General features: G+C 38.9%; 1 protein-coding gene across 2 annotated transcripts in view; it reads left to right on the top strand.

The window, feature by feature from the left end:
• The first annotated feature begins 626 nt into the window (after nucleotides 1–626).
• Nucleotides 627–13807, top strand: part of ago3a (argonaute RISC catalytic component 3a) — a 36660-nt gene continuing 23479 nt past the window's right edge. Inside the window, exons 1-2 of one of the 2 annotated variants that reach the window (XM_007553821.2) lie at nucleotides 627–1488; nucleotides 13512–13683. In XM_007553821.2, coding sequence (XP_007553883.1) covers nucleotides 1470–1488; nucleotides 13512–13683 — 191 coding nt within the window. In that variant the 5' untranslated portion in view covers nucleotides 627–1469. The remainder of the gene's footprint in view (nucleotides 1489–13511; nucleotides 13684–13807) is intronic. The other variant, XM_007553822.2, reaches the window with a different exon arrangement.

Below are 13807 nucleotides of genomic sequence, written 5' to 3'. Positions count from 1 at the left end.
TGCAAATGATATATGATTTTGTTGGTTGCCCATGTTATGATATATTAGTTTGGTGATTATTGAAGTACTGACTCTATCCATGCTTTGTAAAGCTTCTTCAAATCACTTAAATGGGCTTTGCTTCACAATCCTTTCAAACTTGCAGTTATTCTTGCTTCTTGTGCACCTTTTTCGACCACATTTTTATCCTTTCCAATTAACCTTTCATTAATTTTATTGGATGCTGCATTCAGTGAACTAGCAGACCTTTCAATGGTGTATACATCCTTTGTGTCGAGGGAGGCATAAGGCGACATTCGCCTTAACTATACATGCCTTAAAATTGTGTTTCCTATTTTAGAAATCCTTGTGAATCTCTTTCAGTCTTTTTGAATGGACTTTACTTCACAATTCTCTCAAGACTGTAGTGCCCTCCCTTTTCATTAGCTATAATTTTCTCTACTAAATTTTCTATGAAAATGCTTGGATAAACACTTAGTGAAGAGTTTGTGTGGCTTATGTTGACTTTATTTGGTGGTTTTCACTATGTGTAATAAAGCTATACATTTTGAGTTTTCCCTTTTAAATTGTGTTGGTAAAACGGAATTTAAACTCGATATTCAAATGCACCTGTAATGTTCCACTGATTTATTCATAAACGTAGGATTACCTCTAGCTAAAGGCGGAGTTCTTGGTTCTGACGTCTGGCAACACTGAGCCCACCTCTTCCTGTCGGTGTCAGAAAGGCAACTTCACCATATTTAGCTGGCTTGCCGAAGCCCTGCAGAGTTGTTCTGTCAACCAGCCTGGAAATCCCGACACTTATCGGCGGATACACAGCGGGGCTGACAGCTTCGTTTCGACGCTTGGACACTACTTTCAGACGACGACGTCTGCGGAAGACGGAAACTGGGAAAAGCGACCCGCCTGAAGCAGCTGTTTTTAACGCGATAAAAAGTGGCCGTCGTCTGTCAGAATTCCAACTATCAGTAGAGCTAGCCTGCGAGCTAACCACTTTAGCTGCTCCTACGACTCCTTGTCCCGTGGTTTAATATTTATGTCGTCCCTGGGGACGGCCATACATCGGTGGGGATTCAGTTGGACTCAATGACCCTGCTGTGATGATCTCCTGACAGCTCCTCTCGTCTGCTCCAGCCACTTTCCCCCAAAGCCTGGCTAGCAAGCTAACTTGGCTAACTAGCAGATTTTCATTCCCCACAGTAGCCACTATCCTTCGCCGTGGCAGTGAAATCCGATTTTAGTAGTCGGCGTGCGGAGAAGGTGGTTTGTGGAGCCAACGGAAAACCATAGCGAGGGTTGCCTTTTCAAAGTGGGAGTGAAAGAGGAGGATATCGGGGGTTAGGACACGCTGTTACTCAGCGGAGGAGGCAGAGGCGCTGCACTCCCGAAGGAGACACCGGACTTAACGGAGGAGTCCCGAACGTTTGACATCTGTGATCCGGGGAGCGAACCGGGCAGAGACCTCATGAATGGAAATCGGAACTACAGGTGATTAATCTTGCAGCATTTCTTTTCTTGGCTGTTTCGCAAGTAGGGGTGAGATGGAACATAGGTGTAATAGATCCATTATACTCGATCGTAGGTTTCGATCACTAGAACGACATTGTGTAGAAGGAGTGGATGGACAAGATGTGTACATTTTTTCTTTTGGATCTCATGGGGAAATAATTTAGCTATTCTCAATTTCGTGTTCCTTGGTGATACTGAGGAGGTGGTTCTGCTGATTTTACATCATCAGGCAGGTCAGGTGTGGGCTTCAAACACAAGCCTGGCATTCCCCTGAAACCTCGTATTGCTGGTCATCTCAACATGTGACCGTAGCTGAACTCAGGGACTGACCCCTCCAAACTGACCTCAACATATTTAGCAGCTGCCTTTCAGCTTAACATCTTTACTATGGTACATGTGTTTGGTGCTCAAAACTGTTGGGCAGTAAAGTTAAGCAAAAATTATGACATAAAAAGAATGTAGTGACCAGACTCAGAATTTGAGGTTTTTGTAAAAGGGTTATAAAGAGGTGTAATAGGAAAATTAATATGTAAAAACATTTTTATCTGAAATGACTGTAAAGTAACTTAAATTATATCAAGATCATGTATGTAGGTGAATAAATAAAACAAGTCTTTCTAAAGTTAATATTTTGGGTTAATTCTGGTCTGTCATATTGGAAAGCTGTGATCCAAAATCACAAAAAAGTGCTTAATTTAAAAAAAAAAAATATTCGCCTAATGACAGATCAATATTTTGCCCTATTTAGTTGTAAAAATAAATGTGTGGGGGATTTGCAGTCCAGAGGTTACTTTTAATAGTATAGAAAACGGTCACAGGCTCTGACTGGAAACAAATTAAATTCTTGCATTATTTCCAAAATAAATCTTGAAATCATATAAAATATATATTTTTAAAAATGTCATGATATTCGGACATTGTGTGGGATAATCAAGCATGTGTTCACATATCAAATCAGTGAATTTTTTATAAAGAACATTAAGAGTATTTTGGTAATTCTTCCAACACAATTTTGCTGGACCAAAAAATAAACAATAACCACTGATTGTATCACGAACAGGAATTAATAATGATAATAACAACAATAATAATAAGTATAATAAATTCTTTCATTCGTTTATCATCGGAAATCCTCTACTTATAAAATATTTTGTCCCAGAAACTGAAATAGATTTCTTCTAACTTTAAAAATAATAATAATAATAAAAAAAACTCCTATTTTAAAAAATTTCATTTTAGTTACCGTAATGTTTAATTTAGACTTTTACTCATCTTTGTCCAGACCTGGTGAGAACCAAACGGCAGTCACCTTGATCATAGTGGCCGTTAAACAGTTTTGAACCACCTGGCTTTGTCTCCATTGTAACGGAAGCTTTCCTCTTCTGTGACCATAAACTGAATGCAAGGTTCTCTTGATTAGCCAGTGATACGTGATACTGGAGCTGGTCCGTTGCCCACTCTCGCCTCCTTCGAGAGGAGATCCCTCTCTGTTGCCTGTTCTCCTGTTAGCGCCTCCGCCTCCTTCAGCTTCCCAGCATTAACAGCAACAGGGACTGCAAGGTGTTTTCCCACCAACACATGGTGACAGACGGGTGCCTCAGACAAATGCAGAAGTGAATGAATGTTATCCAAATCCTAGAAACAACTTGGTGTCTCATATTGAAATTCTGTTATTTTTATCTAAGTTTTAGCATTCTGACAGGCGCACTGAGAGCCTTGCACAGTAGAATGCTTGAAAGCGATTACTGGGAAATATTTAACCCAATATCCTAATAAACTCTTGGCTTGTTTATTGTAGTTTACCCCACCAGCTCCTCAGTCAGCACGGTTGCCATAAAAGCAGACCTGGAGACCTGCCAGTAGTGGATGTGTTTGCTCAGGGCTCTGAGAACACAACACATGGAGTTTCACTGACTATACCACTATCCAACTTGACATTTAGTTAGTTAAAAAACATTGCTGGTGTTTTCATTTTGAAATGCATTCATAGTTTGTGTCGATGACATGCTGTGTTTGTTAATTGGTCATCTTGTGTTTCTGCATGCTGACCGTTGAGGTCTGATCTTGGGTGAATGTTTAAAAGGGGGGGGTGGCTTCCACTGGTCAGTCTGTGGTCTGGAGAATGGTGTGAGGAAAATGCTTATTGATCACTTCGTCCGTTTAGATGCGTCTCAATGGTATCAAGCATATTTACCATGGGGGCCATCGTTCCCAAGAGCATGAGGGCTGTAAGAAGTAAATGCTTTTGAAGCTTTAAAAAAATGAAATTAATTTAACAGCATTGATGTTAACACAGCACATCAGATGGTGAACATTATTTTGCCATGGCATAAAACAAGCCCTGTCATATTAAGAAAAATGTGAAGGCCCATCTGTTTTTGTTTTGTGTTTTCTATAAACCTTCTAATTTGTATAATCCTCTTACTTGAAACAAGATGTGAAAGGGATATACCTTAATCCTACTTCTGCTGTAATTAATTGACATTTGGCAACATTTCTGGTGGGGCTGTTTTAATAATTGTTCCAAGTTTGAAAGAAATTTCAGTTTCAGATGATCACAAAGAATATAATCTACAAAATTATACTACAGTAACTTGTCAAATTTCAACTTTAGTAACGCATGAATGAATCCTGTTTAAAATGGAAATATTTTAGCATTGGTTTAAAGTAGGGAATCGGTAAGCAGTGTTTCCCAACTTTGGTCCTCAGGGCCCACTGTCCTGCATGTTTTAGGTGTTTTCCTGCTTCCACACACCTGGCTTCAATAAATGTGTGATTAATAGGCTCATGCGGACCAGAGTTGAGAACCACCAATAATGAATCTGTCTCAGCCCCAACAAAATGCTTTTCCAACCTTTACCATGATAATCATATTTGGGAACAAAAAAAAAAAATATATATAGACAGCATTAGACTCTTTGATTTTATTCTTCTGCTTTGTTGGGAAAGGCAGCTATTTCTTCCTGAAAAACAATGTGTGAAGCAAAGCTCTTAAATTTGATTTGTTCTTGATGTTTATCAGTCAAAAACCTCATGAGGTAAGATATCTTGCCCAGAAATGATCTTCCATCTAAAGATTTCTGTCTCATTCTTCTGGCTAGTTGATTTGTACTGAACAGAATCCATTCACAAGTCTTCAAAGTTAAGATGGAAACTATCTTGCTTCTGGTTTAAACCTTGGATTACATGTGATGGTTCATTTACTGGAAAGACAATGAGATGGCTTTTCACAGCACAGCAGGCAGAAGGGGGGTAAAGGGGGATCCCCACCTTCAACTATCCACCTGTCACATTTTACCCAGGTGGGATTTGAGTTGGCTAGAGATTAATCAGCTCAATATGAGCTAAAGCTTGAGGTGGACTTTGTAGAAAACACAGAAGTGAAATGTATTTATTGGACGCCTAAAATAAGAACCCTGTTGGTGTTTTTAAGCATGCTCTCATTTTCCTGCAACTTTCTTTTCCTGTTTTATAGCTGCCTTTGTTCAGTTCAGTCCTCTCATTCCCGCTCTTTTTTTTTTCTTTTTTCTTTTTTTTCCACAGACTGTTCCGATCCCCCACCCCCAGCCCAACTCCTCTTTCTCTTCCTTGGTTACTGCTTCTGTTTCCCTCTCTGTGCCCCAGTGGGAAACTCTGCCTTCCCTGTCATTCTCCTTGTAGGTCGATTCTCTGTGGATTTTGTACAGACAGTAGGGTCGGCTTTGAGGGAGGGCTTAGCACTTGATTTGCAGTCTCTCCTCATAATACTCAGTTCATTCAAGCTGCCTGTTGACAATGGTCTAACCCCCCCCACATCTGCGGTCCCAACCACCCATAAGGCTAACTATCGGCATATTGTTGTTGGTTTCTATGGAGAAAGCACTTAAACCTTATAGTCTTTAAGGGGGTGTTCATTGCTGTGCTAAACAAAAATGTATCATTGATAATAAAGACATTGGATCTAACCAATTTATTTTTTTTAATAAGGGTAACTGCTGTTGGATATGTTTGTTTTTCATTCAGATTATTAATGGTTTTGCATAAGATTAGTGCTTTCTTAAATGCTTAATCTATTGTTTTTAATATTTTTCTTTATCCTTTTCATATAACATTTGGCTTAAAACATTACATTTTTGTATCACATTGCCAGCTTATTTTTTTTTTCAAAATATTTACAAAAAATTAGATTAGCTTTATTACAAAATCTATTTACATTTATATGAAAACAGAAAAGTAGCAATTACTCATACTGTTTCTACACTAACAGAATGCATAGAAAAGTTATGGACAGGAAAATTGGACCTTGAAGTGAAAGCCTGCATTTTCTGCTTTGAGCCTCACTGAATGATAAAAATCACTCTGTTGGTCATTTGAATTTATTCAGTGCATCAAAAGTTAGTTGAAATGTTGATTAGAAACCTCTTTCCATTTAGAAATCTCTTAAATGTTAACTTGGGCTCCTTCTGCAATGTGTTAATGTATTCAGTGTGGTGTAAAGAGTGCAAATAAAAACTTAGAGGAAGTAAAGTTCATGCAGGTAAAGAACATTTTGATTTTCAGATACAAAACCTGTTCAAAGTTAATTATTCAAGGAATGGCTCAGACTTCTTGTTACTCCAAATGTAGTTTTCTTTCCCCCCTGACTGTTACAAGAATCTTGCATTTGTAATGTGCCTCTTAAATGTTAAGATGATTAATATCATCTTAGCATCCACATGTTGACTAGGTTTAGTTTTACGTTTATTAATCACAAAACCCTTTAATTGTGATACTGTTGCTAAATTATCAGTTATCTTGAAGTAACAGTTTCCTGTTGTTTACGATTTTCTGTTCATTTTCTTGGGGGCATTACAGATGACAGGTTGAGCATCCAGCACTACTATTGCCCTTCAATCTGGCCAAATATATTACTGGCTGGCAGAGTACAAATGTGTGGCCTTGAAGTATGATACCGCATCAACTATTGCATCTTAGGAGTCCTTTGCGATTTAGACTTAGTAAATATTGATATTGACATTGTGATTGCAATTCAAAATATTACGCAGCCCTTCTTTTTATAATATATTTTTGCCAATAGTTCTGTGATTGTTTAAAGCCATAATTGAATTACTAATTGAATTGAATTATTAATTATAATTGAAGATTTAATTAATTCCCCTGGTTTAGTACCTATGTGTACTTTAATTGCACTTAACTCAACATTATAAGTAAAAGAGCCTGTGTCTGCTCAGCCTGTCAGGCTGGACCAGCAATACAGAAGAAGGCCTCATTTAGGCCACTGGTTATTGAAGGTCTCAAAATGGGTCTCAGATATTTGCCTTAATAAATATAAATAACAAAAATATCCCATTTAAGATGACATACGAGGCTGTCATCTGCAGCAGTTTCATTTCCTGGAGGACCAAATTTGTTTCATACTTCATCTATGGTTTGAAGCCAAACAAAATTATTCCAAGGGCCTCAATAGGCCCTGGGCCACACTTTTGACATCCCTCATTTAGTTTTTCTTTGTCAGTCATCACCTACTACTGTCAAACTGCCATGAATTCCCTTTTGCGACCTACTCGGGTCTGGCATTAGGCTCACTAACTCCTCCCTCACACGCTTTCTGAAAATATTTGTGTAAGATACTTGTTTGCTCTTTTTTTAAGCCCAGGTTTTGCCTTGAAGGTGGTGCAGAAGGGATTTCAACATATTTGCACGTTGTTGTGACCGAGCATACCCTTGTCAGCCTGTCGGTACGTGACGGCCGACTGGTGTTTATCCGTAGCTAAGAGTGGCAGTGACTCCCCTGGGTGCGAGATGCAGCACGCTCTCTCTGAGGTTGATGGAGGGAGCGGGAAGGAGGAGTAGCGATGTGTGGGACAGGCATCAGTCCTCCCAGAAGCTTTCAGTTTTTCTGTGAGCAAGCGCGTCTCTAGGTTCGGCCGGTTGTGACTGACGCCATTGTGCCTGGTTACTGAGCTCTCGTCCTGTTCCCAACGTTCAGGCCTCTCCGGATTAGAAGTACAACAGCTGTATTGTGTGTGTGTGTGTGTGTGTGTGTGTGTTGCGTTGTGGACTTGCGTGTTGGCGTCAGCAGTGTGAGAGTGGCCGTTTGTGTAAGGGAAGGACGTGGCAGAGGGGGTTTGCAGTGAGTGGATGTCAGCCTGGCTTCTCACCATGCAGTTTCCCTGGCTCCTGGCCCACTGTTTACAGTGTGACTGTGTTGTGTTACAAGGCAACCGAGTGGAATGAGTTCACATTGCTGAGATGTTTCTGCAACATTTTTCAAGGAAAAATGCGTCTCGATTACTGCTGCACTATAAAGTTGAAAACTGAATTATTTCTGCCACATGCACACATGCGTGCAATTTTTAGTTTCCTTATTGTTCTTGCTACATAATAATCATTTGATAAAATCTAAAGTGATTATTTGGTGGTGTTGAAAGTAGCTGTTTTTATTCAGTGCGTCTTGACCTTTCTACTAAATAATTTATTCCATCAGGTTAGCTTTTGGTGTTAAGTGGGCACTTGTGTTGCAGCCAGACTCGGCTCATGTTGAATGCAATTAGTTTGATGAGCGGTCTGATTGACTTGCAACAAAAACACAGAGGTTTGAGAAATGCATTGAGATTATACGTTGTGTATGAAAATACTGAGATTTTCGACATTAGAGATGCTATTGAAGTGCATTCACACCTGCCTTGTTAAAATTGCTTTAATAAAAGTCTAGTTTTTTTCCCAGAAAGTCTGGTTCATTTGCAGACGTATGAACGTGTACTCCATCGACAATGCTGACCAAAAAGGTGAACAATGGTCCAACTAAAAACTGTGGTCTCTGTTTGATTAAAGTGAACTCTAGTGTGGTTCGAATGCGTATATGAATGTCAAGTAGACTGGTGTTCACTCCAAAACCAAGAAAGGAATAATTATTGCAAGGTATCTTGGATAATTTCAACCAAAACAAACACTTGAGTCTAGCGCTAGGAGGAGAAATGACTCGAGATCTTCTGCCAAGACAAAAGAGAAGTCCTACAACCTGTGTTTACATTTTGTGGAGAAGAAAGTACCTCTGTGTCGTCTTCAGAGGTTTTTGCATTGTTTCTTTAGTGGTTCTTAGTGCAGCGCCACTGCAGGCGAGGGGATGAACAAGTTGTTTAAAGGGTTTTGTTGGTTTGACACGGTGCAGTGTGAAAGCGAATTGCACCAGCTGAATATGTAACAAATGCTGCAACATTGGTCCCCAATCGAACCGAGTCTACCTGATTATCAGTTGTGAAATCTCCCTTAGAATCTTCGGAGTCAGTATAGTTGTTGTAAGACCACAAAAAGCTCGCATAATGCCAGCTGACTATATTAAACAGCAGAAAACTGAAACTTTGCAAGCTGATTGTGGTAAAATGTTCTCTCACTTTTTTGTTTGCATGTCTAAGGAAACGAAACCACACTGATGTATAGTGGGAAGATCTGATCTGCCTCGACCTATGCCTTTGTTTATGAAGGCATATCCTTCCGGTAATTAACCAAAAGTACATCCAAGTTTTCACTCTCGATTTCTAAGGCAGAAACATGGGGTACAGCATTTTTAGGTAAACTTCTGATTTCTCTAAAGTCGTTCACGGCAATTACTAACAATCAGTAGGAGAAAAGGAGTGAATATGTTGCTGAAACTTAACATTTGTTCTAGCAAACTGCATCATGTCCCAAACAATAGGTCTTTTTTTTTTTTTTTTTTTTTTTTTTTAATCAAAATATGCCTGATTTTGTAATATCAGCCTGGAGATTTTGTAACCTTATGATGGCATGTCTTCATAGGTGTGCAGCATCTTGTGCACTAATGTTCCATCGTATTGATCTTAATGAGATGCTATAGAAACAACCACAGCTTTCTCTGGCTTTTTGAAGCATAGTGCGATGCGACACCTGTTGCTGCACACCGTCAGTCAGCTGACTGGACTTTTCTGTTGCTTACAAGTAAGACAAATGTCCAGTTGCCAAAATCACATCGTTGAACACTGCTGGACTTGCATAAATTAACACTTTCATCAAAAGTGAACTCTCCTATTGCTGGGTTAGACATGATCCCTCCTTTCAGAGCAACTAGTCCTGCCGTTTATTTTACTTTTAGAAGATCGCTTTGTTATGTCTCCCTGAAGGAAGACTTGAAGCGGTACATAGCGATCCCGTTATCGGCTTTGTTTTGTTGAGTCATTACTGCCAGGTTCATAAATGCCTTCAATAAACATCTGTGTGACATGCTTGTTAGATTTTCAGGCTCTCAGCTTGTTGCCTCCCACGTGTGTATTATTAAGCAGTTCTGTGTGTTCACAGGTGAATGAGTGCTTTGACTAAAGTGGGTTTTCTCAAGCTCCTGGTATTTTGGAACAGTGTGAGCCACTGTGCTGCGTGTTCTCTGTTGAGATTTGGGTTTTAAATAATAACCCCTCTACAGGATAGAAGCTCGCTATATTTAGACAACAGCAGTTCACAGGAAAAAAATATTTTCTTTCCAAGAAAAAAAAAAAAAGAAAAATAAATTACAACTAAATAAGTAAAAGTCAAATATTTATTTAATTTCTTTCTTTATTTTAAAATTAGGTGTATTACGCGTGTTCGTTTTATTGTTTTCATTTTTAAAGTTTTATATATTTTTATTGTCTGTATGCTGTAGTTGGGTGAAACAGAAGTCAAATTCCTTGGTGGTTGTTTCTTTGTTCACAAACCTGGCCAATAAGGCTGATTCTGATTATTAATCAAGAACACATGAAAATGCTTGGCTACAAAAGTAAGCGCACTACTATAAATTGGGTTTCTTAGATCTAAGAGGGAAATAAGAATGAATAAAATGACAAAGCTGATATACAAAAAAAATGGGGGGTGCGAATTGGTTAAAGAGGTTTTGTTTTGAATCTGAGCATGTCACCTCAGCTTGCAGTAAGTTTCCATTTACCAAAGAGGCACGTTTTTGAACATCTAATGAGTAATTCTGCAATGTAAAAAGGAGTTTGTTTGAAGCTGAAAATCACGTGGTTGAGTTTGTGTAAAATGCCCCCCCCCAAAAAAGTACCACTCTGACTGTATTGTTCTCTGTAAAAACAAAAACTGAATTTCCTGCAGTCTTCTTGTTTAATACCACGTCTATGAATTAATATATGTGTGGGTTTCAGGCTGAAGACAAACCAGCTTGCGGCAGTAGGAGGAGATTTCTAAAGATTTAAGATGCTATTATTACTACTTGGCCTAATCTATTGATGAGTTCAAAAGCTGGGTGCTTTAGCACATTTCTTCTTCTGTGGTGGTGGCCCTGTGACTCACACCGTGTAGAGGCCAGTTCCAAGACGCCGATAAAAACCACAGAACATCAACCCCGCCTCTTCTATAATCATGCCACTCCCAACTATCCTGGATGAACATTTTTAGTGAGCTAGAAAATCAAGAGCAGCATCTTATTTCTATAAATACCTCTTAATAGATGCCTGTTTTCAGAGCTTTTGTGTGGGCTCACTACACAAATTTCACAAATTACCAAACACGTAATCTGCGCATGTGAGTAGCAGAATTCCCAGCCCTCCCTCATGTTTTTTTTTTTTGCACATTTTATTCAAGTAATTCTAAGCCTTTACCCTTTCATCAACCTAGCCATTTTCCACAGGAAACAAAAAACAAAAAACACGCTATGTCCCGACTGTAAATAAACAAGCTCACATTGTGTGCCGTTACCTCACTTCAGGTTTCTTTTTTGTTGTGGGGAGATTTTCTATGAACTTCCCCCTGAGCGCAGCTTTCAACTGCAGCCTACACATGTGGGACCCGTGAGTCAAATCAGAGATGAATCACACGCTCAAACATGACTCTTATTTTTCAGTGACACATAACGGGCACCTTTTTTTTTTTGGTCGGGAGCGCTGAAGCTGTGGGGAAAGTTGAAATGAAAGCACCATGGGTTGATGGGGAGGGAGAGTAAACAAAGCAGCACCACCCAGGCAAATAGGCGAGCCTTCAGTGAGCTCCTGTATGAAGATGAATGTTTCATAACAATAGCAGAATGATACAATCGTTGGAGTAGTACAAACGGTACAGTAAGTTGTGATGTCAGCAAAGAGTTAGTGTTCTCGGCTTTGATGAGGCTTTGCAAGCCTCAGCAGAGCCTAAATAGCCTCAACAAGATTGTCGCGGATTAAAGTGGAAAATAACAGTTTAAGGATCAAAGTGACTCATGCCTCAGACATTCGCGTCTCTTTTTTTTTCTCACTCTAAAAGCAGCCATGTGTCACTTTTTTGTTTTTAGTCATTATGTGCTTAAATTTTGTCCCTTAGAGCTTAGAAGTTTTGAAACCCTTGACACACTTTCATCAGATATTTACATCTTTGAGGCATATGCTTTCTGTCTGCATGACGGTGAAATGGAATAGAATTGGTAGTCTAAAATGGCAGCGGGAAGAGCTCTTTGCAAACGTCTTGATTTTGTCTCTTACTGCTGATTCACTCAATTCTTGATTAACATATTCAAATAAACCAACGCTGAAAGTTGGCAGGGTTTCCTTCAGGGTTGATGTGCCTAGAAATGCCAGAAATTCTCCGCTTTGGTTTTAATCGTCAGCGTTGATCACGTTTGATATTAAACTTGCAAAGATGCAGTTCTGTGGAGGGTGCAGTGTGTTTGTGGGTGTTTCATGATTAGAAATGTCAGCATGTGATGTGTCGTATTTGTTGGCATTTCCCCCATACACATAACCTTATCGTGACATTTTCAGTTTCTCTGCTTTGTTTTGTAATTACAGCGAGACAGTCATTCGGATTCAATTGAAATTCTAAAATACTTCATTGATTTTTTTTTTTAAAAAAGGAAACGATTAAATCATCAGTAACCTCATTAATATGTAATTTGTTCCGACCAGTGCAGTATTTCTGTTTTTAATCATTTGGTGCACTATTGTTTTTTTTTGTTTTTCTAATAACTTTTCATTATTTTAAAGTGATTTTATTAATAAACATTTATCTGATTATCAGCAAAAACAGTAGAATTGATTAAATGAACATCTACACAGTCAAACAAAATAACTAATACGCCTTACAATTTTACACCGTTCACTAAAATCACAAACCGCAGTGAATTGTTTTGTAATTTTTTTGAAAGATAAACCAACACATAGTACCTCATTAAAAGGTGTAGGAAAACAATATATTTTTACAAACAAAACCCTAAGAGTTATTATTTTCCAGCCAGCTTTAGTCTGATACCGTTAAGTAAAATCCAGAGCAGCCCGTTGTATTCAGTCACCAAATTAGAAAATAGTCCACCGGTGTGTAATTTAATCTGAGTCTAAATACAGATGTTTGTTTCTATATTAAGGCCTCAGTGGTTTGCTAGAAAACATTGTTGGGCAAACGGCTCAGGAAGATCAACAATCACACCAGACAGTTTGGAATATAGTTGTGAAGAAGTATAAAGGAGCATCAGGTTATAAAAAATAATATCCGTAGTCAGTAGATGGATGGATCAATAGATGCACAATGCTGTTTGCTTCTCTTCATGAAGAACAGGGAGGATGGTCAGTTGATTTTTAGAAAAGCAATTCTGGAAGAAAATCTGTTGGAGGCTGCAAGAAAAAACAAAAAACAAACAAAAAAAAAAAACATAAAAATGAGGCAACTGTTCACCAGTTTCAATTAGTCAGATGGACCCCAAAAAACTTGGAGGCTGTGATTGGACCAAAAGGTGATTCTACTATGAATTGATTAGATGAGGGCAAACCTGTCATTTTTTTTCTGCTAAACAGTCATGCACTTCTTTCTGTTGCTCTATCACACCAAATCCCTACAAAATCCGTTAAAGTGGTTGTAGCAAGATCAAGGGGTATGAATACATTTTGCGCTGTGTGTAGTGTGCATTACAGAACTATTGAAAAGTTACTATTGCTCAAGTTTTAGTATGTTTTATGAGTCATGTTTTTTTTTATGCTTCTGGCCTGAGTGACTTGAATCTGATCCACACAAAGACTGTTTTTATTATATTCCTTATATTTTTGTTCTCCTCTCAGGAGCCGTTGGGCCCCAGGCCCTGTTCTCCATGCCTCGGCGGCCTGGCTATGGCACCATGGGGAAGCCAATCAAGCTGCTGGCCAACTGCTTCCAGGTGGAAATCCCAAAGATGGATGTCTACCTCTACGAGGTCGACATCAAGCCTGACAAGTGCCCACGTCGAGTGAACAGGTAAGATCTGGCTCTGTTAATGGAAATCACTTCATCACATCTGTTTAAAACGAGGCATTTTACTGATATCTAATGCTGCACAGCTGGCAGTAAGTGCGTTTGTATTATCTAGTTAACATATAAA

The sequence above is a fragment of the Poecilia formosa genome, unplaced genomic scaffold, assembly GCF_000485575.1.
Source record: "Poecilia formosa unplaced genomic scaffold, Poecilia_formosa-5.1.2 Scaffold59, whole genome shotgun sequence".
Lineage (NCBI taxonomy): Eukaryota > Metazoa > Chordata > Actinopteri > Cyprinodontiformes > Poeciliidae > Poecilia > Poecilia formosa.
The sequence above is the reverse complement of the archived record's forward strand: the minus strand, read 5'-3'. Positions and strand labels throughout refer to the sequence as shown.